This window comes from Aspergillus undulatus, assembly GCF_047715775.1.
Source record: "Aspergillus undulatus strain CBS 261.88 unplaced genomic scaffold BDV17scaffold_39, whole genome shotgun sequence".
Lineage (NCBI taxonomy): Eukaryota > Fungi > Ascomycota > Eurotiomycetes > Eurotiales > Aspergillaceae > Aspergillus > Aspergillus undulatus.
In genome coordinates, this window is record NW_027396643.1 from 179,428 (window position 1) to 205,547 (window position 26,120).

At 49.7% G+C, this 26,120-nt stretch overlaps 8 protein-coding genes across 8 annotated transcripts; 3 read left to right on the top strand and 5 right to left on the bottom strand.

Annotated features, from left to right (window-relative positions):
• Positions 1-58: 58 nt before the first annotated feature.
• Positions 59-5,148, bottom strand: BDV17DRAFT_141927 (uncharacterized protein). The gene is made up of 4 exons (XM_073754314.1): positions 5,024-5,148; positions 4,563-4,902; positions 2,096-4,516; positions 59-2,036 (listed from the first exon to the last, which is right to left on the bottom strand). Exons 2-4 carry the CDS (start codon positions 4,854-4,856, stop codon positions 117-119), a joined length of 4,635 nt encoding a protein of 1,544 aa, XP_073613664.1. The 5' UTR covers positions 4,857-4,902; positions 5,024-5,148; the 3' UTR covers positions 59-116.
• Positions 5,149-7,446: 2,298 nt separating this feature from the next.
• BDV17DRAFT_268670 (NmrA/HSCARG family protein) lies at positions 7,447-8,899 on the top strand. Its single transcript, XM_073758484.1, has 3 exons — positions 7,447-7,914; positions 7,972-8,389; positions 8,456-8,899. Exons 1-3 carry the CDS (start codon positions 7,741-7,743, stop codon positions 8,791-8,793), a joined length of 930 nt encoding a protein of 309 aa, XP_073613665.1. The 5' UTR covers positions 7,447-7,740; the 3' UTR covers positions 8,794-8,899.
• A 423-nt stretch (positions 8,900-9,322) lies between these two features.
• Positions 9,323-10,913, bottom strand: BDV17DRAFT_299411 (uncharacterized protein; the record flags this gene model as incomplete). Its single annotated transcript, XM_073763873.1, has 4 exons — positions 9,323-9,646; positions 9,707-10,499; positions 10,535-10,640; positions 10,706-10,913. 4 exons carry the CDS (start codon positions 10,911-10,913, stop codon positions 9,323-9,325), a joined length of 1,431 nt encoding a protein of 476 aa, XP_073613666.1.
• Positions 10,914-14,484: 3,571 nt separating this feature from the next.
• On the bottom strand, positions 14,485-15,421 carry BDV17DRAFT_268673 (DUF3425 domain-containing protein). Its single transcript, XM_073758485.1, has one exon. The coding sequence runs from the start codon at positions 15,124-15,126 to the stop codon at positions 14,530-14,532; it is 597 nt and encodes a 198-aa protein (XP_073613667.1). The 5' UTR covers positions 15,127-15,421; the 3' UTR covers positions 14,485-14,529.
• A 2,564-nt stretch (positions 15,422-17,985) lies between these two features.
• On the bottom strand, positions 17,986-19,062 carry BDV17DRAFT_293179 (phytanoyl-CoA dioxygenase family protein; the record flags this gene model as incomplete). Its single annotated transcript, XM_073762539.1, has 3 exons — positions 17,986-18,729; positions 18,781-18,858; positions 18,910-19,062. 3 exons carry the CDS (start codon positions 19,060-19,062, stop codon positions 17,986-17,988), a joined length of 975 nt encoding a protein of 324 aa, XP_073613668.1.
• A 360-nt stretch (positions 19,063-19,422) lies between these two features.
• Positions 19,423-21,816, top strand: BDV17DRAFT_299417 (Zn(II)2Cys6 transcription factor). Its single transcript, XM_073763874.1, has 3 exons — positions 19,423-19,730; positions 19,797-20,638; positions 20,696-21,816. Exons 1-3 carry the CDS (start codon positions 19,502-19,504, stop codon positions 21,653-21,655), a joined length of 2,031 nt encoding a protein of 676 aa, XP_073613669.1. The 5' UTR covers positions 19,423-19,501; the 3' UTR covers positions 21,656-21,816.
• On the bottom strand, positions 21,041-22,855 carry BDV17DRAFT_268677 (class II aldolase/adducin N-terminal). Its single transcript, XM_073758486.1, has 3 exons — positions 22,407-22,855; positions 21,811-22,345; positions 21,041-21,759 (listed from the first exon to the last, which is right to left on the bottom strand). The coding sequence occupies exons 1-3, from the start codon at positions 22,664-22,666 to the stop codon at positions 21,682-21,684; spliced, it is 873 nt and encodes a 290-aa protein (XP_073613670.1). The 5' UTR covers positions 22,667-22,855; the 3' UTR covers positions 21,041-21,681.
• Positions 22,856-23,128: 273 nt separating this feature from the next.
• BDV17DRAFT_293182 (amino acid permease-domain-containing protein) lies at positions 23,129-25,082 on the top strand (the record flags this gene model as incomplete). The annotated part of the gene is made up of 8 exons (XM_073762540.1): positions 23,129-23,260; positions 23,309-23,567; positions 23,615-23,704; positions 23,751-23,962; positions 24,020-24,176; positions 24,232-24,495; positions 24,551-24,763; positions 24,859-25,082. The coding sequence occupies 8 exons, from the start codon at positions 23,129-23,131 to the stop codon at positions 25,080-25,082; spliced, it is 1,551 nt and encodes a 516-aa protein (XP_073613671.1).
• Between the last annotated feature and the right edge of the window lie 1,038 nt (positions 25,083-26,120).

A 26,120-nucleotide genomic window follows, 5' to 3' on the forward strand; every position in this document is an offset into this window, starting at 1 on the left:
AATTTTAATAGCATTTACTTCTGTCCAAATGTTCAAATCCCGCCGTGGGATTGAAAGCAACTCATCCAAGATAGTACAGTAACTCAGGATAGTAGAGGCGGCCTAAGCCATTCCCCTTACTCAATATAATCCTTGTAAATGATCCCCTTCCACTCCTCCAACAAGATGGCCTTGTCTTTGTAAGGCACAGAACCCCTGGGCGCTCCCCTGAGCACACTCTGGGCCTCATCCCACGAAGCAACCTTCAGGAATTCATGCCCTTTATCACAAACCTTGAGTGGTAGCGTATCGTTCTGCAGCTGCTCAAAACAATCCTTGTCAAAGGTCAAATTGATACAGTCTTTGCACCACCACATCTCGTTCGCTGTTTCCCAGAAATGGCCGCAGTTTCCGTCGCAGATTGCGAAGACGGGAGAGGGTGACAATTCCGCCGCGTCATCCTCAAGGTCAAGACCACCAGCGCCATGGTCAGAGGGTCTAAGCTCTGGTGTTCGTGCGGGCGTGCTGTTACTTGTATGCGTGATGGGTGTGCTTGGGCGGCGTGTTTCTGTTGGGTTCGATATTGGGCTGGTCTCTAAACGTAGGCCGGCGACAGCAGCAGAAGGACTAGGGCTGTTATTTCGGAGCCGAGGACTCTGCTCTTTTCTTTCCTTCTTGCTGAGTTCCTTGGGTTTTCCAGGTCCACTCCCGCTCCTGGGCCTGCTCTGTTCCTTTCCTCCTCCATTCTTCCCGACGGCCGAAGAAGGTTCATCTATAACGGGCACACCCGGATTGACATGCGCAAATGCGGACCGACTCGCCAGCGCGGCCATAACCACGGCTGCCTGCGCATTCGCCTCGTCATTAAGCGGGAGGAATACAAGAAGTAGTCTCCAGTACGCAAGGTAGTCGTTGTCAGCGTCGTCATCGGACAGCATCTCCAGGGCTAACTTGACTACGCTGCGCACGATGGATTTGGCTTTCGTTTCTTGACCGAGAACTTGGTAGTATCGTGCGAGATAGAGCTTGGCGGGGAGGATGACGTTGCTCTCGGATGTCTCGTCTGGTGTGATTGATGCGATACGCTCAAGATAGGTGTGTGCTGTCACGCTGTCCCCTTTGCTTTGTGCTGCGCGGGCTCGGGCGAGATAGAATGGCGCAAGCTTCACTGTGAGGCTAGGGAGAATATAGTCCATGTCTAGGAACGAGCGGGGCAGGTCGTCCTTCAGAGCTATTTGCCATAGCTCGACAGCGCGTTCCTCGCGGTTATCTTGCTGGAACATTTCGTTTGCGTAGTGGTAGCGGATGTAGTAGAGGCTCGTGTAGGCTTCGCGCTGAGCGGACAATTTGATCGCATCGTCATACACCTGCTCTACAAACTCGAATTGACCTGTTTCAACGGCCGTCTGGAGGACAATGCTGTGGAAGCTCTCTTCGGCGGCGAGATCCACGAGCATATGAGACAAGTGCGTTTTTTCTTTCTCTTGATCTTTATTGCCCGAGCCGAAGTCAGTGCAGCCGGATTGTATTGTCTTGAGAAGTGCCAAAATCTCAGACCACAGCCGTCTGTCGTAGTACTGTTCGATGATGGTCAAGATGCGCTTGAATCCCGTGTAGTTGACCTGCACAGATTTTGTGAACGACTCAATGGCTTTATCGAACTGCTCTGCGTCCCAGAAGCGCTGACCGCGATCATAAAGCATTTCGGCGAAGGCCATGACATGGTTTGGTTCCTGCATCCAATGTTCATCCGCGCCGAGACGGCTGATGAGGTCGTTCAGGATGTCGATGGCTTCTGTATTGGAGGAGATCACGTGTGCTAGGTAGTATGATGCACGCCAGTTTGTTGAGTCGAGCTCGAGTGCACGCCGACATCGCTTCTCAGCTTGGACGTCGAAGTCGAAGTTGCGCAAAATCACGGCCACTTGGACTTCCCATAAAGAATCTTTGTCGCAATCCAGCAGCGTGCGAGACCACTCTTCAATTTCAGAGATGTCTTCTTGCGTTGTGAGTTCTGAGTTTGCGTCTGCATTTTGGCCCTGGTCACTATGGTTGATCTGGAAGTATGTAAGCCTCCGTCGTAGTTTCAATTCAATTGCTTAGCAATAGAGCGTACCTTTTTCAGCGATCCGAGAATGAACGAGAACGCATACACAGCTAGTGCCTGGGGCGTCTCTTCTCTCAGCCAATGCACCACCATCCGCTTCGCAAGCCGCTGAAGCAACTCCTTTTCAGGCGCCGCGCTACTTGTAAGCTGAAACACCCATGCCTTTTCTTCAGAGTCAGAGATATCCACCGTAACCACCGATTCTCTCAACCACCTCACAACCTCCGCTGCCGCACCATTCCCGTCGAGCCAAGCAGCGCGCGCTGTCCACGCAAAGTTCGAGGCCTGTTCAACATTCTTCGTCCATAGCAGAGCATCGGTCGACGCTTCGTCTAGAAAGAGCCTTACGAGAAGTGGCCCAACCTGACGCTTCCACTGCCGGTCAACCAGTGAAATGTCGATAGCAGCTAGATGCTGGTTGAAGTAGTCCACAGCATACGGTCGTATGACTTCTCTTCTTTCGTCTCGTTTCTCTGTTAGGATGCGCAGGCAGGTTACGGCGAGCTTGGCCTCGGCCGTGTCTTTATCATCGCGGTAAATGTACCCACCAGTATGATGAAGTCTCTGGTCGAAGACGGTCTCAAAGTCGAACTTGTCGTAGAGCTGAGGCGGACAAACGCTGCGGAGGAAGTGGCGCACGATATCAACCTCTTCTGGTAGAACCCTGTTGGTGCGCTGTCGCTCTTTCCCATCCAAGCCTGGCGACCCTTGTACCTGACCTACCTCAGGAATCAAATCAATAATCTCGCCAGAGCGGAAGTCGACGTCGCCATCACTATCCACTTCAAACAACGTGTATTTCAACTGCAACTTCGCTTCAAGTCTCAACAGCGAGAGTTCGCCACTCTGCACAAAAAGCACGGCAGCCATCTGTCTAGGCTTGAGCCATTCTCTGCCATACAGAATCCAGAGAATGATCTCGTTGATCTCTGCGATTTCCTTTGAGCTCCTCATACTATTCAGCGACTCGATCTCCGCCTCGATCTGCTGCGAGCGTTCCCTGCCTGCATTTTCAAGCACCTGGTCGATGTCATTGACATAGTCCAGATGGCTGATCCGCTTCAGAATTGTGTTGATTCGGAAATAGTCGCCCGCTGTCTTGTCTCGAAGCGCAATCCTTATTTTCTTGCGCAGGTCCGGGACCCCGAATCGATCTGTATTCCGGAGGGCCTCAATGCTGTCCATTTGCGATTCGATATACATGTCGATGTCGGGCCTATTACGCTCGCTGATATGGATCGTTCGAAAAGCAATGTCTTTGCTTGCGGCGGATATCTGCTCGAATGCCCGGGGCCGTCCTGTCAATAGTATTCGGATCTTGCGGTGCGACGCAGAGCTATCTAGGGCGCTCTGAAGAAATGGCACCAGAGCGTCGCCTATGATATCATTTAGCCCGTCAATCACTATGAAGAAGTTGGCGTCAATTGTCCGCCCGATGTCTTGATTCTCGAAAAGCAGCCGGCCAGGTAACTCATGCGGGTCAATGTCTCGACTCTTCTCACAGATGTTGGCAACAGATTTCATGTAGGAAGCGTCGGCTTGCACGAATTGCCAGATGAGCGACTTAGCAATCACATCGAGATGGTTCATCCTCTTCAGCTCCTCCTTGGAGTCTCCCTCCACGAAATAAAATGCAAGAAGCGTCCTCGCATCCGAGCTCTCCGCCAAGCTACGATTCCTCAGCCGTCGGATAACCGTAGATGTCAGATAACTCTTCCCCGAGCCCTCCGTGCCCTCGATAGCAAGAATAGGCGGCGCACCGTGAACTCCTTTCTCCCAAGCCCTAAATTCCGCTTCGTCGAACACCCACTTGCCCGTATCAGGCACGACACACTTTCGATAATTGTAATAAATCCTCTGCCAGTACGGATCTGGCTCCTTCTTCTCCTTGTCAAGCTTATTCTCATCAAATGCCAGCGTCTCAAGGATTTTCTCCTTCCGTCGCCGCGTATCGCTTTCCTTCAGACTATCCGACCGACTCGCGATAAGCATGTCAATCTTGCTATTAACCGCCCTACTAATCGCCAGATTCTCACGCGTACTCACGACCGTCTCAGCGGCAAAACTGAACGTCTGGGCCGTAACAAGGCGCCCCTCTTCATCGACCAGCGAGTCCATCTTGGTCAGTAAATCATCAATGTCGTTATCGTTAAGAAAGAGGAGCTTCGTGAACACGGCTATTTTTCGGCGCTTGCTGCGTCGCAGCTTGATGGACCGATCGCAGATCTCGACGAAAAGTTGCAAATGTTGGCAAGCGACTTTCGCGAGCTTTGCGTCGAGCCCGCCTTTGATGTAGTATTCGAGTCGCGCCATATACTGCCCGCATCTTTCAAGGAGCGTTGCAAGGCTCTCGAAGATCCCTTGGTAGCCTTGCCATGCCTGGATAACCATGCTTACGGCATTGTAGCATATTTCGGAGGGGCCGAAGACCTGCTAATGTTAATCACAAAAATTGTAAATACAGAAGGTGGCCGACCTCTCCTGCATCCGCTGCAACAATACCTCCAACGGTATTGATAAACTGCAGCGTTCTTTCGAACGTCTTGCGAATTTTGCTCTCGCCATCTTTGTTCTCTGAGAGATCCTGCGCCTTGTCAAGGTAGGAGAGGACGCCTTCGATGGTAAGGTCTCTTTGGATCTTCGAGGGGTCGCCACCTGCGAGTTGGACGACACGGGCTTGAACTTGAGACCAGATCTCAACGATCTCGCTTTTGAGAGCGGAGGTGCGGCGCTCTAGTGGGGGGCTTATGGTGGAGGAGGAGATGGTCATTATGCGTTTGTTTGATGAGGTGTGTATTTGGGGCGCTCTTTTCGGGCTATATTGAATATATAAGCACGCTAACTGACAGGGTCTGGGTATAAATATAGAGGAAGGAAATAAGCGCTGGGGCAGGCGCCAGGACCAGAAGAGGTTCAAGGTTGACAAGGCTGAATTACATGTGGGGAGACCTGATCGTCGTGTGTTGGTTTTGTTTAGCCAAGATGCTAGTCAGCTAGTTCGAGATCCAAGCAGATACAAACACAAGCACATGAGCAAACATGTGCAAATGCAAATATCAGGCGTCATACTAGTAGATTAGCCGGGTTTGTTTTGCTGTACGGGTTCTCCATTTTCAGGACTTGTCCTTCAAGCTCCTTGACTTGCGCGTCGGACAGGCGAGACGTATACATGCCCGCGTTTTTCGCAATCATATCAGCAACGTGCTCTCCTCCTCCACCGAACTTACTGCCCATATGGGCTTTGACCCATCTAACCTCAAGTACCACTTGAAATTGACGCAGTTGACGAGCCTTGTTGGACGCTGCCACCGCTGTCTTCGAACGCTTCGACTGGCTGGACGTGCCCCTCAGGTGCCTTGCAAGCAAATGCATTCCTTCTTGACAGTCAGTAAAGATGTTAATCTGCTTACTAAACCCCTCCGACTGGACTTTCTCCAGGGCGATATTTAGCCCCTGATCAACAGCACACAATTCAGCCGCCTCTATTGATCCAACGCCTGGTAGGCTGAAACCCAGGAGCACCCATTTATCTTTCCCTGGTGGTAGTACACTAATGCACCGCAATCCTTCTTACGAGGAGGAAGCGCCGAAGGGGAGGGAAAGGAAGACTGGCTGCTGAAGGAGCCGAGGGAAGGATTGGATTCCTGGGAGAAAACGGAAGAGGAGGGGGACGAGCTGTAAGACGAAGGCAAGGGAACTGGAGACACTGGTCTTTCTATAGCTGAGCCGTCAACAAAGGTAACGAACTGGTCGTCTGAGGTATGCGCCGTCCTCGCAAACGCCAAAGCTTCACGTGGCCGATCGATGAAGATGTATGGAAGCACTTGAGTGCTCTCCAAAACAACTCGGGCCTCTGGCTGGTCGTTGCTATTGCCATCATTCTCTGGAGTCCGGCTTAGGCTTTGACGCAGCTTTTGCTTTCTACGCCTAATTGCGTATCCGGTGTTGATAGGGAAGGCGATCCGGCTGATTAGTGAGGAGTTGAGTGGTCCGTAAGAGTAGCCAGACGTGTGTTCTGGGTAAATCCAAGCTGCTGCTGTTCGGGCAGTTTGCCGGGGTTCAAATAAGGATATTAAGACGGGGATAGGGAAGAGGGAAGAGCAGGTCCTGCAGATCGGAGAGGTACCAAAGGGGGGAAACATAACGGTGTCTCAGGGAGGGAAACCACGAGGCAGGCACAACCTTCAGGAAGTTTGTTTCCATGCCTGTTACCCCTGGCAGACTGGAAAATTTTTCTGGACGCTCTTGTCCATTGGAAGGGAATCGCGGTTTCCCTGTGTGCAAGCGTCATCGTTAAAAATTATAAAAGATGAGTGCAATCCAGTAGTTATGCTTTTCGTAAAAGAAAGATTTATTCCTGCCTATCCACTGTCATTAGCTGTCACAACCGGGTACTCACGATGTATAACTTCCGTAGCTTCCTTCCTTCGAGCAGTGCACCTGACAGATAGCTCATCTCCCTCGTAGCACAACACGGCGTACCTCTCCGCAGACAAGGACCATGACCATCTAGGGCTGCTCAGTGATTATTCGTGGTCTTCCCGCTAGAGTGTTCCATTGCCATTATCCTCCAACGCAACGCAGGTGAGCGCTCTGGGCCAGGCGAAGGCTTTAAAATCCCCGGTACTAAGCGAGGAACCAATCACCTCGCGGCCCAGCAGCATCCGAGTATGAAAACTTGTGGCGCGTAATTGGCAAGGGCGTTCCGTTGCTGTTCGTAGAGGCATCTGCGACTGCCTACTAAGGTAGAGCCGATACCTGTCTGTTGGTGGACCAGGAAGATACAATCCAGGTCTAGCCTACAGCACCAGGTATATAGTTGCATAAAGAACCCGCAACGCTCAAGTTCTCTCGTCCTGAAGGCTGAGTCTCGAGTCGACTCTCCAAACAAGTGAAACAACTCTGTCATGGCTGTTTCCGTACCGCAGATAAGGCGCTCTAAGTCCGGGGCGGGCAACTCGTGTAGGTAAAGCTATCGCCCGCTGCTGGGACAGCCGGAGCACTTTGTTGATCTTCCGTTGAAATGATGAGCAGAGTATTCTGAATGGGCTGCGGGTTCGATGAAATACTCACCATAAGATACATATTCTAAAACCAAGAATCGACGATGGCTTATTAGCAAGAGGGCATTGAAAGATACTATAATGATGATATATTGCACAGTTATACTCATCCAGTCATAATGTGTGTCAGGCCAGCTTTAGTTCTATATGATCATGCATATTACCTTGAGGACTTCTAGAGTGTTCTGGAGGGTCAGTAACGGAGTCGGCGCTCGGTCCCATCGGTGTTCAGGTTGGTCAGGGTTGGTCAGCCAAGCCGTCGGCGTCGGTCGGGGCGCGGAAGCCCGAGCCTCCGATTCTTATTCAGCGGGTGCCTTGGTGCCTGAAGATCCGGGGCCCTGATGTCATTCGCCAGTCGATCTACTTTCCACCGTGTAGAGCGGAGCAACATGGATCAGGGTCTGGAACTAGATCTACCAAAGGGTTTGGCTATCGAAAGGTATATAAGGGTGGTGATTCCCTGAGAAAGGAGTCATCATCTTCATCTTCATCAGCAAGCACATTTTCTTCCTACTGCCTCCTACTACAACACTGAACCACGTCCCATTCCAAGAGCTATAATAGTACTCTACACATCTCAACACAATCACAATGTCCAAGCTCCTAACTGTCTTCGGAGCCACAGGTCGCCAGGGCGGCTCTGTCATCCGCACCATTCTCTCCGACTCAACCCTCTCCTCGCAGTTCAAGCTGCGAGGAATCACCCGCGATGTCACCAAGCCCGACGCCAAAGCCCTAGCAGACAAGGGCGTTGAAGTGATAAGCGTACGCCCTCCATTCTCCCATCATCATGTACAGAATGACCTAACTAACAGACACCAGGCCGACATGACCTCAGTCCCCTCTCTTGTCCAAGCAGTCAAGGACTCCCACTCCGTCTTCCTCGTCACCACACCCACCTACACCGAGAACTCGAATCTAGAACTCACGCAGGGCAAGAACGTCGCAGACGCAGCTAAACAGGCCGGCGTGCAGCACCTCATTTTCTCGTCTCTGCTCAACGTCACCGAGGCGAGCGGCGGGCGGCTCAAAGACGTCCCGCACTTCGACCACAAGGCTCAAGTTGAACAGTATATCCGGTCCCTAGGCCTGAAATCGACGTTCGTGCTGCCGGGATACTTCATGTCGAATTACACCTCGCTGGGTATGATTCGGAAGAGCGAAGATGGGGTTTTCACGCTTGCTTATCCTGTTGGAGAGGGTGCGCAGTTCCCGCTTGTTGATATTGATGCTGATATGGGTGAGTTATCTATCCTCCAACACTTCCAGTTATTACTCGAGAGATGGGACTGACATTCTAATACAGGGAAATACGTCTCAATCGCACTCAAGAACCCCTCAAAGACCACTGGGTCTCAGATCCTCGCCGCGGCCGACTACTACACGTCCACGCGCATCCTCAAAGAATTCGAAGAGGTAACAGGTCACAAGACGCGGTTCGTGCAGGTTGACAATGAGACCTACAAGGGCTTCATGCCTGGGTACTTGGGTCTTGAGATGCTGGAGAACCACCTGTTTGTTGAAGACCCGGGGTACTATAACGGGCGGAGCTTGAAGGAGAGTCAGGATTTGCTGAAGGATGCTGGGTTCAAGCCTACGACTTGGAAGGACTTCCTTGAGAAGAATAAGGGGGCTTTTGCTTAGGGTAGTGAGCCAGAGAGGGAGCTCATCGACTCGAGACCGAAGGCATGAATGTATGTCGAGATACTGTATTTGATCCAATTAATCAAGAAATTCTAAGCAGTACAAAGTTCCATATATCAAGGACCTTGTTCAGTCCGAATTCGATGTTCTCAGTATAGTCGCCCGATACACCGGCTGTTTAGGCATATGCATCAGAGAGACCGATCAAGTGTATATCTTTTCAGCCGAGACTTCTGGATTTCGGACATTTGTTAGGTCACAGCTGGCATACATCCTAGATAAATGTCCTCTTGAATAGCTGGTTCATCTTGGAGTCCTACTATTTAACTCCGAAGCTAATAGCTTACATGAACATCGGCATTTCAACTTGGACCTTGAGCCCTGGGGGGAAGCCTAACTCACGGGATTGGTCTCTTCGTCGCCACTTACTATCAGCCTTGTCTGTGCTTAAGCCACTGTTTTAGCATGGTCTAAAGAGTAGCAAATCCGAATATGTTGCTGCTTTTATAGGTGATAGAAACTATTCGATCTACCACCACCGTAACGAAATGGAATCATCCCCACCGTAACCACAAGCCCTGGCAACAAATTCAAACTCATGATCATTTCTGCAAGTCGATAGGTCTGACCATTCCTCCTTCAGGGAGCTTTGACACTCTCCATTACCTGCTTTCTCATCCTCTTCCTTAGCAGTGTCGAACAAGTAACCGAAGCACTGCCCGACAACCCATCTGCGTCCCAGCGCGTCGCAGGTAGTTTTTGGTATCCAGTGGCCACTTGCTCCGATTGTTACAGGACCACTCGAGATTATCTGTGGTAGGAACTCTTTTTGTCTTGAGATACTCCACGGCGACTCGGAAAATATTCACAAAGCCTTTTCGAAATAACTTATTGGTTTGAGATTCTTTCGCACATCAGACTCAAGGTGCACGAGGATGTAATCGTTGTCCTTTATCCAAAAGCCGCCATCGTCAATATCTTCCTGAATAAAGTCGTACTTAGTCTCGCCGTGAAATATCAAAGAGCACCTCATTCGGGCGGATAGAAACCCTTCTACGCAATCTCCGCATGTATACCCGTATCGGTGGCATGCGTCATTAAGCCCTAAAGCATCGCATCCTGAAAGCAAGGAGAGACAGGACACTACGGTATCGGGGTACCCTCTAAAGTGGTCTGATAGGTCCAAGACGCTTGATCCAACTTCCTTTTTTGTTCGCATGATCTCTAAATTCTCCTGCAATGCCTCAAGCGAGGTGTACATATTAATATCCGGAGCCATCTTCCAAGAGTCCGCGCTGGCGACATTCTCAAGTAGCCACTGAGTACTCAGGGGTTTGAGCTCGCAAGCTGTTAGATGCAGAGGCGTGGCTTCCGAGCTTGTCACTTGATCCCAGCCAATCTTGTTGTCAGCTAAAGTCACGAAGAACACTCTGAGCTCATCATCCGCTAGAGTAAGAGCTGCATGATGCAGCGGCAACGAGTCGCGAGGTCTTTCTATTTTCAGTTTCTTTACCTCAGTAAACGGAGATGCCTCGTAGAGTTCTTCATCCTCGAGATCATTGGTATTGTCTCTACGGGGGTCGAAATCAGAAGCCACAGCAAGGGCACGAGATTGATGCTGAGAATCAAACAAAAAAGCAGACCAGCGAGATACTTCGATCTGGCGAAATCCGCACGCTCGCAAAAGTAAATAGCGCCGAATTAAGCTCGATCCCGGGGCGTCAAATGTTGTTCCGCCGACTTGCCCATTAGCTGCGATTCGATATCAGCTGTTAGTATTCCGGGGCTTACCAGGGCATGGAGGGTCCATGCTCGCTCAAACGCCTCAACGGAACCGTAGACAAGGCCTGCATTTTCCCGTCCCCTTTTCATCCAGGCAGAACTGTTTGGCTTTATTCAGAAGCAAAGACACTATTTTTTTGCCCAAGCCCCTGCCGGCGTAGCTCGAGTGCTGCAACATGGAGTTCCTCAATTAGGAAAAGAGGGCCACGATCGAGCTCGTTCCCCCATACACCAGTTCCTCTTTGCACTGGATGGCCCTTACACTTGGCCTTGACGGTTCTATATCGATCAAAGACTTGGAAGGCCACATCGTATATTTGCGAGCTAGGCACTTCCATCTTTTCTGACTAGAAGCTCGAGGCATGGGTCGGAGTTTGGATTTTAATACGTTCTCTAATCTATATGACGTGCTAGACGAGAATGCTCATTACTTACAGGGAACGGCTTAGCTTGTGCGGCTAGGTGCTCGAAGGACCGGCTGGACTTTTGGGGGTCAATGTAGAGTAGATGGCCCACGAGTGGGTACGGTGGAGGTTGTGGTATCGTTCTAGCATGGTGAAGGCTGTTTATCAAGTGGCGCATTGACAAAAGAGACTAACAAGAAGAGAACAAGAATAGGGAGATGCGGGTGTTATGTCGGTATAAATAGTGATGCGCTCAGCCTCGGTGTGCTGCCAACCAGCATCCATTTCTCCTTGATGGGTCGTGATGTCACACTCAGAGATGGCTGTGATAAACCAAGAGGCTTGTCCAGCTTTCAATTGACCCCATCACACGCCTTGGAGCAGGCCAAAGTGTAGTTAGCAGCTTGTTAAGCCACCGTCAATCATATGAAAACCTCCTGTACAAAACCCAGAATCTTCATGCAACAAATAGGCAGCCAATCCCACCACTTCTTTAGGGGTCCCCAATCGTTTGAGAGGAACAGACATTGCGACGCTGTCCAGTTGATTCTCCGGAACAGCTCCCCGTAGCAAAGGTGTATCGATGGAGCCCCTGCATAATGAGTAAAAGAATAATTACAACGAACAAGTGAAGGTAGACTTACGGACAAATCGCATTGACACGGATGTTATATGCTGCAGCATCCATGGCTGCCGAGCGCATGAGACCCAAAATTGCATGTTTGCTTGTTATGTATGCCGCTTGATTGGCACCCCCCAGTCACTGAAACGCTACTTCCAAAGACTATGATCGATGCGGTCTTTGTTTCATTCTGTGAGACTGCCCTGACCATGTACTTCAGCTGGGCTCGAACAAGATTGAGGGTTCCCATAGCATTCACATTCTGGGCGAATGCCCAATCGTGATCGCTAACATTCCAGATAGGCCCTTTGCCAGATTCTCGTGGATGTACACCCGCGACATTGACCGCGCCATCCAGACGACCGAATTGGCGAATAGTGTCCCGAATCCAACTCTCAACAGCGACATTATCACAAATGTTTGCGACACGATCAAGCACGTTCTCCTTTCCAATAAGACTCTCCAGCTCATTTACAGTTTTCTGAAGGCCTTCACTCGAGATATCGGTACTTGAGAGTTTAGCTCCGAGCTGGGCAAGATGTTGTGCAACAGCATAACCCATTTCTGATGCGGCACCTGTAACCGCAAACACCTTACCATTCATAGAAAACATGTTGTGTTGGGGAACTGGTTGTTGAAGATTTAGAAGAGGACTGAAGCCGAGGAAGATTTATGTGCGCGTACTCTTGCCATTTGCGATGACTTCATAAAGACACCACAGACGAGCAGTTACATGACCACGAGACTAATCGGCTTTCGCGCTATCTCACGCTCTCCATGGTTTATGAGGGAAACCCTTGAACAACGAGGCGGTTGACAGTTGGAAGAAAGGATTGTAGGCCGTACTCAGTTGCTGACATGATCCACATTACTACGGATGGAGTTTACGCGGAGTTTATCCGGCGAGCAATTACTTACTATGGGCTTCAGTCTAGGTGTAAATTACTCGATATCAACCTCTAATAAGATCAAAGAATGAAGGTCTGATTTCTCAATCTAGCTGCAAACGGTGGTTTAAATACACAGATAATAGAGACATAACTTTTGAACCGTGGAAATAGCAGAACAATTCTGCATAAACCTCGGTGATCAAAGGTCGTCAATCCGATATCCTAAATAGGCAGGTCGTACGGACGACACTTACCCACTTAGGGCTGCCATTGACAAAGTCGTCGAGGACAATGACTTTAAAGGATGAAACGATCCGCTACTTTTGATCGGCTAATCTCAACATTTATAAGAGAAAGTCAGCTGGAAAGTCACTTTAAACGCCGCCTTGAAATCAGACAAACAGTACCTACCATGTTTGTACTCCCCACCGCCAAGCTTGGTAGAGATGGCCCGAGGTCCCTCGCCTGGGGTTAGGACTTATGGGACTAAGTGCCTACTATGGAGTTGCGAAGCCCGACAATCAGAAATTGGTTTTCCTGGATGCAGCATACGACCTCGGGGAGACTTTCTGGGGCACTGGTACTAAAACTTTGTTTATTCATGTCCCATCACTAATCGTCCTACAGCTGATATATTCGGCGATAACGAGTGGGCAAATGGTTTCAAAGAAACCAATCAAAGAGGGAGAAGATCTTCCTAGCAACAAAGTTTGCCAACAGAATAGCCGATGATAGCACGCGGTTTACCGACATTTTCTCTGGAGATTGAAAGCCCACAATACAAGCTGTTGGAAACCGCTCGGGAGCTAGGTGTTGCAGTTGTAGCCTACTCGCCTCTTAGTCGTGGGTTTTTGAGTGGTGCGATTGTCTCTCCAGATGATTCGAGGAGATATGCTCCACGATTTAGCGGGGAAAAGAACTTCGCGAAGAATCTGGCATTATTTAACGTTATCAAGAAAATGGCACAGCGGAAAATGGTCACGCCATCTCAGCTAACTCTTGCTTGGTTAATGGCCAAGGAGATGATATCTTTCTACACACGTAGATAGACTACATGAGAACCTTAAGAGCCTCAAGGTCATATTATCACGGGAGGAAGAAGAAGAGTTCCGCAGGGCTTATTCGGCAGTTAAAGTAGCAGGATCTCGTTATCCCGAATCATTCTCTGCAGCCTTGTTCGCTGATACTCGTCCTCTTTGATGCTGCGCACGTGGAAGAAAGTGCTATAAGGGCAAAAACTAAGGACGAATATTTCAAATTACTTCCCATCTATAGCTCTGGCGACGAAAAGACGAGCTACGCATTCCATTATCTTTTGTAACCTTTAGCCTTAGGAGCAAATAAACACCTCTATGTACTGAAAACGGATTGCAGGACCACAAGTAAGCTGGGAACAATTGATAGAAGCTGACCAAAAGCGATGCGTATAATGGACGTAGTTCCAGTTCCCGGTGAGCTAAGAGAATAAGGAAATATGGACTCCGGTTGCTTGCAGTTTTTGAGAGCAGGGAATGAGCAAGGTGGAAACTGCTGTGCGGCAAGAAATGATTGACGCTTCCCGGGGACCAAAAAATAGGGCAGACCACAGTTTTACCCACAAGACTCCGTTACCTCCGGTCATGTAATCGCAGATTTCGAGACCTACATGGTAGCTCGCTTGATCATGGGCAAGCCTACGTAGACCGAGCCTCTCTTTGGCTGCTTCATTCCGTCAATAATCATTTAATAACAACTATACCATGTTTTCAGAGGATGTGGTGTCCGTACTATTCAGCATGATTCAGGTGGCGCCAGGTGCTAGCAGACTGCTACTCTCATGGTCGAAGCCATCCTTTTCACACTTGTCAAATTAGACCTCACTACCCCCTGGTAGTGTATCTGGTTCGCAGACAGTCCGCTCTAATATGAAAAAAAGGCGTTATTTTAGGATAGATGCAGGCGAGTGTAGCATTCATTTACGTCTGTTACTCGATTACCGGGTAAGTTGAATCCATGCATGAGAATACTACGCATTGATAACTTCCACTTATGGCATTCATTATAAATACCGAAAGATTGGGGGTTCGCCTCTCTTCGCTCGCCACTTGTTAGTACTCTGCAAGATATCGCGACAACCTTGGATCACCCAACCCCATTTCTTTATGAAGCCCTCCGTCACTTCCCAATTCGTTGGATCATATGGTTCCCCCCATACCAATAACATATTGTCCTCTGCATCCGGGTTCCAGAAGGCCAGTATATCCACGCAGAACTCATGTTTACTGTAGCGGCCTTGCGCGCGCAGGAGGTTATCCCGGACTTTGGGATGTGGGAAAAAGTCGAGCCATGGATGATGTGGCACGGAACGCTGACAGGAGGTTGGACGTAAGGCCGGTGGGATTGTCATCATAGTAACTGGCGCTGGGCCATGTAGGTTGAAGGGAGATAGAATGTTTGCGTAACAAATGCCATCTGCGACTAAGCCTAACAAGGTGATATTGTCTAAGAAGGCGCGGTATACGTTGGCCTTGGTAAGGACAAATAGGTGATCAATGCGCGGACAGCCTAAACTGTAGCTCTGATAAGCAGCCTTTGCGAAGCCTTCAAGGAATTGCCGCTCCAGTTGCGGAGCAGGAGAATGCTGCTTCTCAGCCATGGTAAGACATGCAGGCGTCTGTTTCTTAATCAATTGGGCCTCACGGAGCCTACGGTTTCCTTTTGCCTGAGGTTAGCTCAGGGCTACGCACAGTTGTAGTAGTTCCAGTTAATTTACTTACTGTATGCTCGCTGATTTAATCTATTCTGCCGGCGACGCCGCTCAGCACGATCTGTGATTCCGCTCCAGCTGTCCTTTCCTGCTGATCCCACATACGATTCAGAGAGATCAGCGCTATGCGAGTGAGCAGCATATGTGTGTGTCTCCATTTTCCTTAGTTCGCATTTGATGGCGCCTTAAAAGCAGTATGGACGTAGACTGGGTAATAATTGAAAATCATCAGCAAAATGGAACCTTCGCAAGATGGATTCTACCTGATGACAAATCCAAGAGGAATGACGTCAAAGCACGTATTAATGTCAAGGCGCATGGCTATCTCCTACGCATCATTAGCGCGTACGCGGCTTCATTCTGCACGCGCTCAACCATGATACTCACAGCCATAGTTTTGGCCAGAGTCCATGGCCATCGCGTATGCCCGGTCTGCGCGCACACACCCTCTTACTCTCCGCGCCATATCCTAGAGACCGTGGCTCTGCGCATGCCTAATACACGCACACGCTCTTCTCCGCACGCGGCCAAGCTCCATGCCCATGCTCCATGGTTCTTGGAAAAACATGGCCCTGGCATATGCACTATAAGTGCCTACGCAGCTATAATCAACATGCACGGGTACTAATTCCAAGATACCGAGCCTCTGTGTATGCCAATTATGGATCGCCAGTGAAAAATGATCTTTGAACTCAGCCTCTGGTCTTCAAGCTCGCGCTAATGCAATGTGCAACCATTATATTTCCCAGCAACGCGCCCTCCTTATTGCCATCTTGCAGATGCCCCGCGATACGTGTTTTGAGCGTTCGACCATGAATGTTCTGGCAGAAGTGACCGCTGTGTTGTAGCTTCCGCTGGGAGCATCTCCGCAATATCATGGCGCAGCAGAGTCGCTCTTTTCTCAAGGACGGGAAAGGAAATAACACGAATGTTACACAGGCATCTGACTAAATCATGTTTTGGAGGGGAAGACGCCGACAACCTAATATCGTGAAGTAGTTCTCTTGTTTATTCTTGTTTATGATTTAATACGCGATCTGGAGATGCCGCCAACGTTGCTGTGACCCGGCTGAGGTTGAAATCACGGTGAATACAAGGAAGTTTCCTCGTGGGTAGTTCGCTCGGGACATGTTACTTCGGGTCTATCGTGAGGCTCCAGAACTTGACGATGGAATGCGGAGGTTTTTCAATTTTCGTCTGGAGAACGCATATTATGATAATAGGGAGTATCTATCGCAGAGAATTTTGTATTATACTAGGCAGTCTAGTGTTATATCCTTAGCATAGCTCATTCAGGCGGGGTTACATGATCTTTATCCTGAATTTGCGGATCCCGCTGCGATGGGTTCATGGACAAAGCGTGTAGGGTTTCTTCGTTCAGTTTCGCCCATTGAGTATACAACAACCCAGCTTGACATACAAAGAGCTGTTTAGATGGCCAGAGCATGCTTTAAAAGCTTTGATGCGCCTGATGTAGCATTGCTGCTACAACAGAAGGTACGTTTCAAACTTCCAAGGTAGCAATTGCTAAGCGAAGCTTCCTGAAACTACGAGAGCGTCGAAGAAACTCCAATAACTCCGGCCCAGGTGAGGTTTAACGATACGTGACGATCGCAGGAACAATCATGTCAAAAGACCGGGGCGGTTTGATTACTTTAAGATAGTTAAATTCCGACAGCCAACTTCTTGAAGAAGTTTTTGAATGCTCATAGTGCAATTCGTTATTCGACGAGCGTTAATACACAGTAGTATTTCATGATTTTCAGCCTACTAGAACAGACAGAGCAAAGAAACTCCGAGTGCCGCTCGTAGGTTCTTCGTCATAAAGAGAATCCGCATCGGCACTAGATTCTGATGTCCCGGTGGCTTGTGAATGTGCGATGGATGCCTTTACACTACTTATAAGTCTGACCCAAAGCATAATAGGTGTTTTGCAAGGTGCCTAAGACCAGCTATAAGGACAGATATCGATAAACGTACACTTTGTACAAGACTAACACCCTCCCACGCTCTCATTGGATTCGCAATCTCTTGGGGCGACGCAGCAGAGGCTCCGTTGCTATGGCTTTGTGGGACTCTAACAAGCGCGGGTCGATATTTACTGTCTCAGGTCTCACAGAGGAAGCGGGTGTGCCAGTGCCTGGCCGACTATTAGGCTCTATAGATTCTACTGTGCTGTCGACCGATGAAGCATCGCCGCAAATAAACCGAGGTTTTCTCGGGAGATAATATAGTTTAATACGGATGTCATAAGCATGTATAGTGACAGCATGCGCTATGAATTTAGTGACTTTAGTGAACTTAGGGATGCCATGGCAGGCTGGCCACGTGTAGTTAATTCCGTCGTGCGCAAAGGCGAGATTAGAATTGATGAGATGGCGATGGAAAGAATCTTTCTGCTTGGGAGGGAATCTGTGTGGAGAATTAGATGCTGAAAGTTGAGATTGACCGTAACAAATAATATAAATATCTGTAGGATATTTTGGTAGTTCCTCTTTGACAGGCAAAGGTTCTTCCAACTTTTTAGTTTCATTATTGTCCTTGATATCCTAGTTGATTCGGTTGCCTTGCTAATTTGACTTGCAGAGCTGCGAGAGTGCAACTATGTCCTTGGTAACCTGGATGTGTTGTGTAAGGGGCTTATCCTTTTCAAAGTTCTCTGTTTCTGGCCTGTAAAGTCGTCATTCATTTGCGCTAAGTCTAAGCTCGCTAAATTATACCTGAACATGCCCAACTCCTGCTGACAGCCTACTTTGCTTCCTGCGAAGCATCAAAGTCTCCAAACTCTTCGATTTGATCCCCTCGAAGGTGTTGCAGCGGCGTCTTGAAGTGGACGAACCCAATATTTGGGCTGGACAGCTCGTAACCCATGATTCTTTGCACTTCTGGTGACCAAGATAGCACATCCGCAGCTGAATTGCACAGGTACGGGTTTTCCTCCTGGCGATAGCATCCACGACAGAAGAAGAATCCGTTAAGAATTCTGTGCTCCTGGGTGATATTGGCTCCACCAGCATGGTATAGTCCACCCAGCATAACCCAGACGTCTGTAACATCCATTTCAGCCACGGTTGCCTTACCCATTCTGGGGACGCGGTCGGATCCCCAAAGGTGCGAGCCCGGAATAGCTAGGGTTGCTCCGTTCTCGAAGGTCGTCTTGACTCCAGGAACCATAAAGTTCATCATAACGTCAGATCCGACTTGGTAGCCTGTCGCTGATTGATCTTGGTGGTCAATGTGGAAGTTCTTGTCGTCTCGATGAAGTCGCTGGGCTTTGGCACCAGGTCCGATGTCAAAGGTCATCGCAATAGAGAGGATAGCCTCGCTTGTCTGTGTGTGTTTGGTCTCCCCGTAGTAGTTGGATGTGGTTTTGTCCAGGAAAGTTGACGTTATTTTTCGAATGAGGGGGTCGACAACCCATTTCTCCCGCGCAGTCTTACTCCTTCCCACGAGATTTGTGCACCTTCGGGTCTCCGGAGGAAATAGATCTCCCTGCGATAGTTAGCGATTGCTTCTACACACTGAAGTCGTGCAATGACATACCTTCCACGGCTTATCTGCTTCAAGATACGGCCGAGTCTCTTCATTGACCTTGTTTACCGTCTCGAGGTCTGTAAAGTTCTTGATAATACAGCATCCATCTTGAATGATGGCTTAGATGATGGCCGACACTTCTGAACGATCGATGCGTTGGACTTGTGCTATCTCGCTGCCCATTGTGTGCAAGGATATTGTGAAAGAGTTGGCAGTGCAGCATTGTGAACGTCGTTCATTCAATAGACTGGCCTCATCGTAGGACCCTGCAATATCGAAGAGGTAGACCATGGTGTATAGATGAGGTTATCGCGTTATCGGGACTCGCGTATCTCTTCGTCTTTGCTTTGGGCAGGTGGGGCCGTGAACGGGTCTCATCTTTGCCGTCATATCTTGTCCTGCCAGTTGATTGCTATCGACTCGACTTCTGTTGGAGAGAAGTTGTCTCCAAACTGATGTGACTCGGTGGATGCGGGGTTGGATCTGGACAACAGCTTCTTCCAACTCCGCATCAGCTCCTCGAGCTCAACCTCTCTCTATCCAATGGCGATGATTGACTGATGTTGAAACTCGCAACACAGCTCCATCAGCACTACCAAAGGAGCCCTTGAGACCCCAAAGAATCGGTAACTTACCCGGCTGTCGGACCGCTTTCGCCTTCTCGACTGATACATGTTTCAGGAAACCGTCGCCGGAGCTCGCAAACAATCTATCAGACATTCATTGTGAGATGGCCTCACAGGGAGGAGGCTCATGCCTCAATTGCCGCACAAGGAAGGTGCGATGCGACCGCATCCTACCGCAGTGCTCTCAATGTAGGCAACGGTCTGTCGAATGCTTGGTCCCCGAAGCTCCTCCTCGCTTCCTATGGCTACCCACCAGGACATTAGGGAACTTCGGCCCAGAACAGGAGCAGTTTGAGCTGGATATGCATGTTAGACGTCAACTTTTATTCAGGGGTCAGTCGACTCATGCATAACTACGGTCATTACGCAAAGCATAGGCTAACACAATCTTCGTAATAGGGAGGCAACAAGCTCAAAACGCGGCAGATTTACTTTCCCTTACGTCAGGTACATCCCTGGGTGCAATCCTAGATCAGCTTGACACTCAGGCAGATGAGATTCCAAACGGCATAACCGCCTCAAATGGGCCCTTCCATGCATTTCGGTACGACGACCCCACGCCAGAGTCAACACTATCACCAATGTCGCCTCCAGATCTCCCTGACCTTGAATTATGGCGGCTGGTTTCGAACAACCTGGGTGATGCGATTAATGAGGAAATTATCAAAATGGTGCCCTGGACACCAGATCTCCGACTAGCGGATGAGTTGATTACGGCTAGCGAGGAGCGAAATCAAGCAATTTCTGATCTCCAGACCCCCCATGGAGAGCAACTGACGGCAGAGACTCCGGCCCTTCACACTCTGTGTCCTTCAATATCGTCGTCGCCTGATCTTGAAGACTTTACTATGTCTACCGCCAAGCTCTTGCTGGATCATTATCAAAATATTTCCACAACATTGTATACTCCAGCTTCGGTCGAGACCAAAACCCCTTGGGAGGTTCTCTACGTGCCTAATGTCCTCTCAACCCTGGGCGAGATAGCCCTGACAGGAGACAGTAGCGATGCTAAAGTGTCACTATTGTTTGCCGTGCTGGCCATTAGCGCATTCAGCCTCGATATCCTCGGCTCGTCTTCGCCCAAGCCGGCAGCTCATAACTGGCATGCAGTCGGTAATATGTACCGCCAGAGGGCTACTAAGAGACTTCAGAACGCTCTATGCCATCTATCATCGGGACTTCCCAAGAAAGAAAAATACAAGAATATACTCATGCCACTTCTGAGTATGGTCACAATTTGTGTAAGTACAGCCGACTCGATCTTTGCAACTGACCGATAGACTGACACATCAACCCAGACCGTCAGCGGAGAGATGAAGAATGCGGCGCATTACCTGAGTGATATCGGGCAAATTATCACGCTTTACGGAATCCCCAAGGTGCAAAAGTCGCGCAAAGTGAAAATGCTTCATAGTATCTACGTTTATCTGCGGGTCTTGACAGAAGGCACTCGCATCCATAGTCAAAGCCTAGCCAATGACTCGAGCGAGAGCCACCCTCTAGACGCAGGCTCGTGCTCCGATTCAGAGCCCACAACCTGGGAACTCTTGATGGGGGAGCTAATCAACACCTATGATACGCTGAATCTGGACCTCATGCAATGCCTGGCACCGCCCAAGTCTACATTCGAACAAATATATTCGATACCGGATTCGTTGTTCAAACTGATCCTCGGAACGACTCAACTGGCTAGCGAAGTAGAACGAATTCGTCATCGAAGGCGGAAGAACACGGACCATGACGCATTTGCTGAGAAAGTCAAGGAGCATGAAGACAGAATATGCGAATGGGACGACTACTACAAGCAAACAACCTACCCTGGGGATCCTATTGGTACTCCGCCACTGAAAGAACGCTTCCCATATCATCTCACACAAGCTATCTACACGGCCCTAATCATCTACTTTTACCGCTCCGTGAGGGACGTCAACGTCATCGCATTACAACCATATGTCCAACAAACCATCTATCATTTAAGAGAATACGACAAACATAAAGAAAAACACAAAGACCGTTCGTCAGACATGTGTTGGCCTGCATTCATCGCAGGCTGTGAAGCCATAACGTCCCAGTCTAGGCAGCAAATCTCCGAATGGTTAGAGAAGTCCACTCGCTCAAACGGCGTACTGATGTTCACGGTTGCTCTCAAAGCCATCCAGAAGGTTTGGGCCGCTAGAATGCTGCCCGGAAAACAGAACCTCCCTTGGAGTACTATTCTGGGCGAGTCCAGTGAGATGCGGGTTTTGGTGCTTAGCTAGGAGCTCAACATTCTCAGCAGGAAATCCTAAAAGGCTTTATATCCGTCATGGGAAACAGCAGCCTCGTATTGCAGATACACCTGGAATTCAGCATATAGACTCTCCTGCTCATGTGTCAGAGGACGTGGTCAGAAAGTATACCAGGGGCTTCTCACAGGTTCGCTTGTGTTTTCAAAAGTAAAACGAGCAGCGTCATCATCGATATAGACCTTTTTGCGGCCCACAGCAGCAGCAGCAGCATCGGCCGCAAGTTGAATCTGACAACTCTTCTCCATCAACATGAAGAGATACGCGGCCTCATTCACGCTGCTCCCAACAGTAATTAGTCCGTGATTTTTCAGAATCATGCCCTTCCCTTCATTTCCTAGAGCACTCGCTAACGCCACGGATTCTTCCTCTTTCAGAACGACGCCACCAAATTCCTTATAGACGCTCTGGGCTTTGCCATAGAACATTGCAACGTCTTGGTTTAGCATTTCGAGGGGTTGAGCGAAAGCAGACCACGCCTTGCCGTAAGTGGAATGGAAATGGCATGCAGCAATCACGTCCGGTCGACACTTATGAAGCGCAGCGTGGATGAGAAATCCAGCTGCGTTTACTGGTCGCGTGGTATTACCCCCAATGGCGACACCGGACTCGTCGACCAACATCATATCCGACGGGTTGATGAGGCCAAAATGAAGACCGAGACTAGAGCAGTCAACCAATTAGCCACAAATCCTGAATAGTCAATTCATGGGCAATATCATACGGGTTAGTCCAAAATCTGTCGGGGAACTCGGGGTCTCTCAGCGAGATATGACCGCTCATTCCTTCGACGAAACCATGCCTTGCGAACACCCGAAAGGCTCCAGCCATATGGTTGAGCATGTGTTGTCTCTGGAGCTCGACATCAGTGAATTTTGGCACGCCGGGCAGCGGAACGCCTTGAGAAATCTTTTCCAAGGCTGTCTCTTTCTTATTCCGGGTCACATCCTGCGCCAGAGCTTGCTGGTCAAATGAGGGCGCCATAATGTATGCAATGGAGTATTTAGGAATCACAGGAAATACCGCTATTGTCGTTATCGTTCGAAGCAGCAAATCTATTATCAGCAGAAATCTCCAGAACACGTTACATATTGTACGACGTACAGAAGTGGCTTCCCGATGGGCTGGGCCTTGTCGGCGTCGCCTTCTTCATGTAGGACGAGGAAGGCGACCCCGACATGGGCGGTTATCGACCGAGTGGAGCCCCCCATCCCCCGGATGATAAGACAATGGCATTCCAGATATACCTAACTGCTTGTGCAGCAATCCGATACCCGTTAATTCGGGAGGCACCCTTATCATTCAGCATGTTACCCCTGCTGATAACGCAGGGTTAGAATGCGCGTCCCAGCCGAACATCTGCTGTGCATCGTGCATGCATGTCCTGCTGCACCGTTTCCGTCTGAATCCAATAGCCCCTGTCGCTATTGAGGCGCACCCCAAATCATGAGTGATGAGCGGAAGGTGCATGCCCCTTTCGAGGGGAAGGCAGATTTGGAGAGGACGGTTAGCGTCGATGTAGGCGAGACCGAGAACCATGGAGATTTGCACCGGTCTTTTACTCCAAGACAAGTTCATGTGAGTTACCATTAACCTAAATCGCTCGTAGCGTGCTCATTCTGGAAGGTCATATCACTAAGTTCCAACATAGGCAGCGGACTATTCATCGGCTTAGGCAAGTCGTTGGCTAATGGAGGGCCGGGGAACATGATCATAGCATATTTCACTGTGTGCATCGGCGTTTGGGCTCAGCTGCAGACGATTGCGGAAATGACGATTGCGGAAATGACGATTGCCTTTCCAACTTCGGGGAATTATATCGACTACGCTGATCGATGGGTTGACCCAGCGTTAGCCTTTGGTGCTGGTCTTGCCGAATGGCTAGGTGTGCCTTCTATTTGATACCTTGCTTGGAGGTGCTGATGATTCCAGGATGGACGGCCGTCTTTGCATCTGAAGGAACATTCTTTGTCGTCTTGGTTGACTACTGGGCAGAAGGTTCTGCACCAGAAGCTGCCTTACGTATGTATCCTGCTCTTCATTTCATACTGGTCTAACATTTGTTTAGTGTCCATTTTCATCGTGATATGTCTGGCGGTGTTCTTCATGCCCAACAAATACTTCGCCTGGTTCCAGTACTTCGGGTCGCTAGTCAAAGTGTTCCTTTTCTTCTTCATTACCGTTATCTCCCTGGCCATTATCGGAGGTGCCGGTCCAAATGGCGCAGTCAGTGATGGCAGCACTTGGACAGATCTTCCGGTATTCAAGAATGGGTTCGGGGTATGCAGACCCTAGTCTTACCACAACACGTAGAGAAAGAAGGCTGATACGTTTCAGGGCTATGCTAATGCAGCTCTTCTCGCCGTTTGGGCCGTCGGTGACCAGATCTATATCGGCGTGCTAGGCGGGGAGGCTCAATCACCAAGATGGTCCATGGCCCATGCCGCAAAAGTGGTCCCGTGGCGCGTGAGCGTCTTCTACATGGTCTCGGGTGGTCCTCGTCTCAGTGATTGTTCCGTCCTCAGATAGCCGACTCCTCCGCGGCTCAGGCTCCGCCGCTTCACCCTTCGTCATCGCCGTCGGCAACGCCGGTATCAAGGGTGTCCCCGACCTAATCAACGCAATCAAGATAATCGGAATTCTTGCCATTGCGCTAGAATGCATATACCTCCCGTCTCGCATGCTACGAACAATGGCCCTGCAGAGGCTCATCCCGTCATTCATCGCCAAGGTCGACGAGAAGGGCCGGCCACGATGGGCGCTCTTGATTACTGCTGTTGTTGGAGTGGTTCTGACTTATATCAGTCTGAACGGTACGAGCTTGGCTTTGGCTTTCATTACACGTGAGATAGATCTAACAAGAAGCAGGCAGCGGATACGAAGTGCTCAACTGGTTTATCTCAATCACCAGCGCATCTTTCTTCATCAACTGGGCAATCACAGCATTCACTGCGTTTCGCTTCCGCGCGGCCGTCAAGGCCCAAAGCCCATCCTTCTTCAAGGAGCCTTACAACTGGAAGTCGCCTCTTTACCCGCTCGCTCCAGTAACCGTCCTCGTGGTCTCCGCTTTACTACTTGTTTGTCTGTTATACGCCGACATCAAACCACTGGTAGACACCCGCAATATCACCAATAACCTTCTATCCCTTCTACTAACACCTTAACTGGCGATGCAGGCTTCACAGCCTACAAATTCTTCACATACGTCCTAGGCATTCTGGTCATCGCGGTTCCTACAGCGTTGTACAAGGTTGCCCTGCGCACAAAGTGGCGGGTCCCTGCGACGGCGGATCTAATCACTGGGAGGAGACAGTTGTCGGTTGAGGAAATTGCGCTTCTTGATGAGCTCTATAGTCGGCCGGTTTGGCGGAGGATTGGGACGTACGTTAGGGTTTGGTGAGATCTACTTAAATCTCGATGTATACCAAGCTATTCTGGATTGTAATACTGAGGAATGAATTTATCATACAATTTCTACCATGTTTAGTTAGAAACAGTGCCATAAAGTCTGTCCTCGTGTGGGGACGGCTGGAATAGCTTCACGGATTCCCAATCAGGAAGACGGCCCCGATCGCCGCGCCGGGACGAGGGGCGATAAGTACGCTATCAGCCTATCTTATCGATTTCGCAGTCAACCCCGCCCCCGCATTTCGAGTGCTCGACATCCAGGACCCAGCTCCCACGAAAACAATACTATATGGAAACAACTTGCAGTTGTTTCTTGAAAGCAAGCGGCGATTCTGGAGAGATGAAAAAATGTCGCTTTTCTGCAGCGCTCCAGCTACGTACGAATTTCTGCGTCAAATGGCTGGCTGTCTTGTTGAACAGTTTGCGAGGTCTCGACTCCACTCTGAGTTCTCACCCTCAAATCTAGAGCGCCGGACCAGACAATCTGTCGCTCACAGCCTGTTCCTGCGCTGCCAGTCCCCTGCTCTGATCTGGAAGAGTCTACAGCGCACAGGCGCAGTTGCCGGTCTGGACCCTGCAAGTGACACCGCTGTTCCTCTTCCCTCAGTGTTTGCTGTCTCACTCCAGATTAACTTTGCTGAGTCCGAGAGTCCGTCACGAGGCCCAAAAACTCCAAATTAGCCAGACAAAGAAAGACTCCAGCCCAAACCAAACATTCAGATTTCGGCTGGAGGCGGAGGACGCCGATTCAGCTGAATGTCTTAAGTTGTTGGAGTCACTATCCAGGATCTGCGCTCATTGTCCTCAATTATTCCAGCACACTTGCTGATCTGCGCGTGCTATTCGACCCATCCTCCGCGAAGTTGGCGATGGCCATTACTGTCTAGCAGATTGGTAGTGCGGACGAGTTTCGATCGAGTCACGGAAACTGAGGTGAAGAATCGATCGAGTAATTATAGCTCGGAAGTGAGGAACCGATCACGGATGGCGGAGGCGGCCGACGAATCCGCAACAATAATAATTAATCCCA

Bases quoted from the DNA above. Each gene is read 5' to 3' on its own strand.
- BDV17DRAFT_141927 (XM_073754314.1), bottom strand. From the start codon at position 4,856: ATGACCATCTCCTCCTCCACCATAAGCCCCCCACTAGAGCGCCGCACC. The intron at 4,517-4,562 runs GTCGGCCACCTT...TAACATTAGCAG, and splicing joins TTGCAGCGGATGCAGGAGAG to GTCTTCGGCCCCTCCGAAAT. The intron at 2,037-2,095 runs GTACGCTCTATT...ACATACTTCCAG, and splicing joins TTCTCGGATCGCTGAAAAAG to ATCAACCATAGTGACCAGGG.
- BDV17DRAFT_268670 (XM_073758484.1), top strand. From the start codon at position 7,741: ATGTCCAAGCTCCTAACTGTCTTCGGAGCCACAGGTCGCCAGGGCGGC. The intron at 7,915-7,971 runs GTACGCCCTCCA...AACAGACACCAG, and splicing joins AGGGCGTTGAAGTGATAAGC to GCCGACATGACCTCAGTCCC. The intron at 8,390-8,455 runs GTGAGTTATCTA...ATTCTAATACAG, and splicing joins TGATATTGATGCTGATATGG to GGAAATACGTCTCAATCGCA.
- BDV17DRAFT_268673 (XM_073758485.1), bottom strand. From the start codon at position 15,126: ATGGCTGAGAAGCAGCATTCTCCTGCTCCGCAACTGGAGCGGCAATTC.
- BDV17DRAFT_299417 (XM_073763874.1), top strand. From the start codon at position 19,502: ATGGCCTCACAGGGAGGAGGCTCATGCCTCAATTGCCGCACAAGGAAG. The intron at 19,731-19,796 runs GTCAGTCGACTC...TCTTCGTAATAG, and splicing joins ACGTCAACTTTTATTCAGGG to GGAGGCAACAAGCTCAAAAC. The intron at 20,639-20,695 runs GTAAGTACAGCC...ACATCAACCCAG, and splicing joins TGAGTATGGTCACAATTTGT to ACCGTCAGCGGAGAGATGAA.
- BDV17DRAFT_268677 (XM_073758486.1), bottom strand. From the start codon at position 22,666: ATGGCGCCCTCATTTGACCAGCAAGCTCTGGCGCAGGATGTGACCCGG. The intron at 22,346-22,406 runs GTATGATATTGC...TGACTGCTCTAG, and splicing joins GACAGATTTTGGACTAACCC to TCTCGGTCTTCATTTTGGCC. The intron at 21,760-21,810 runs GTGAGAAGCCCC...ACACATGAGCAG, and splicing joins TTGAAAACACAAGCGAACCT to GAGAGTCTATATGCTGAATT.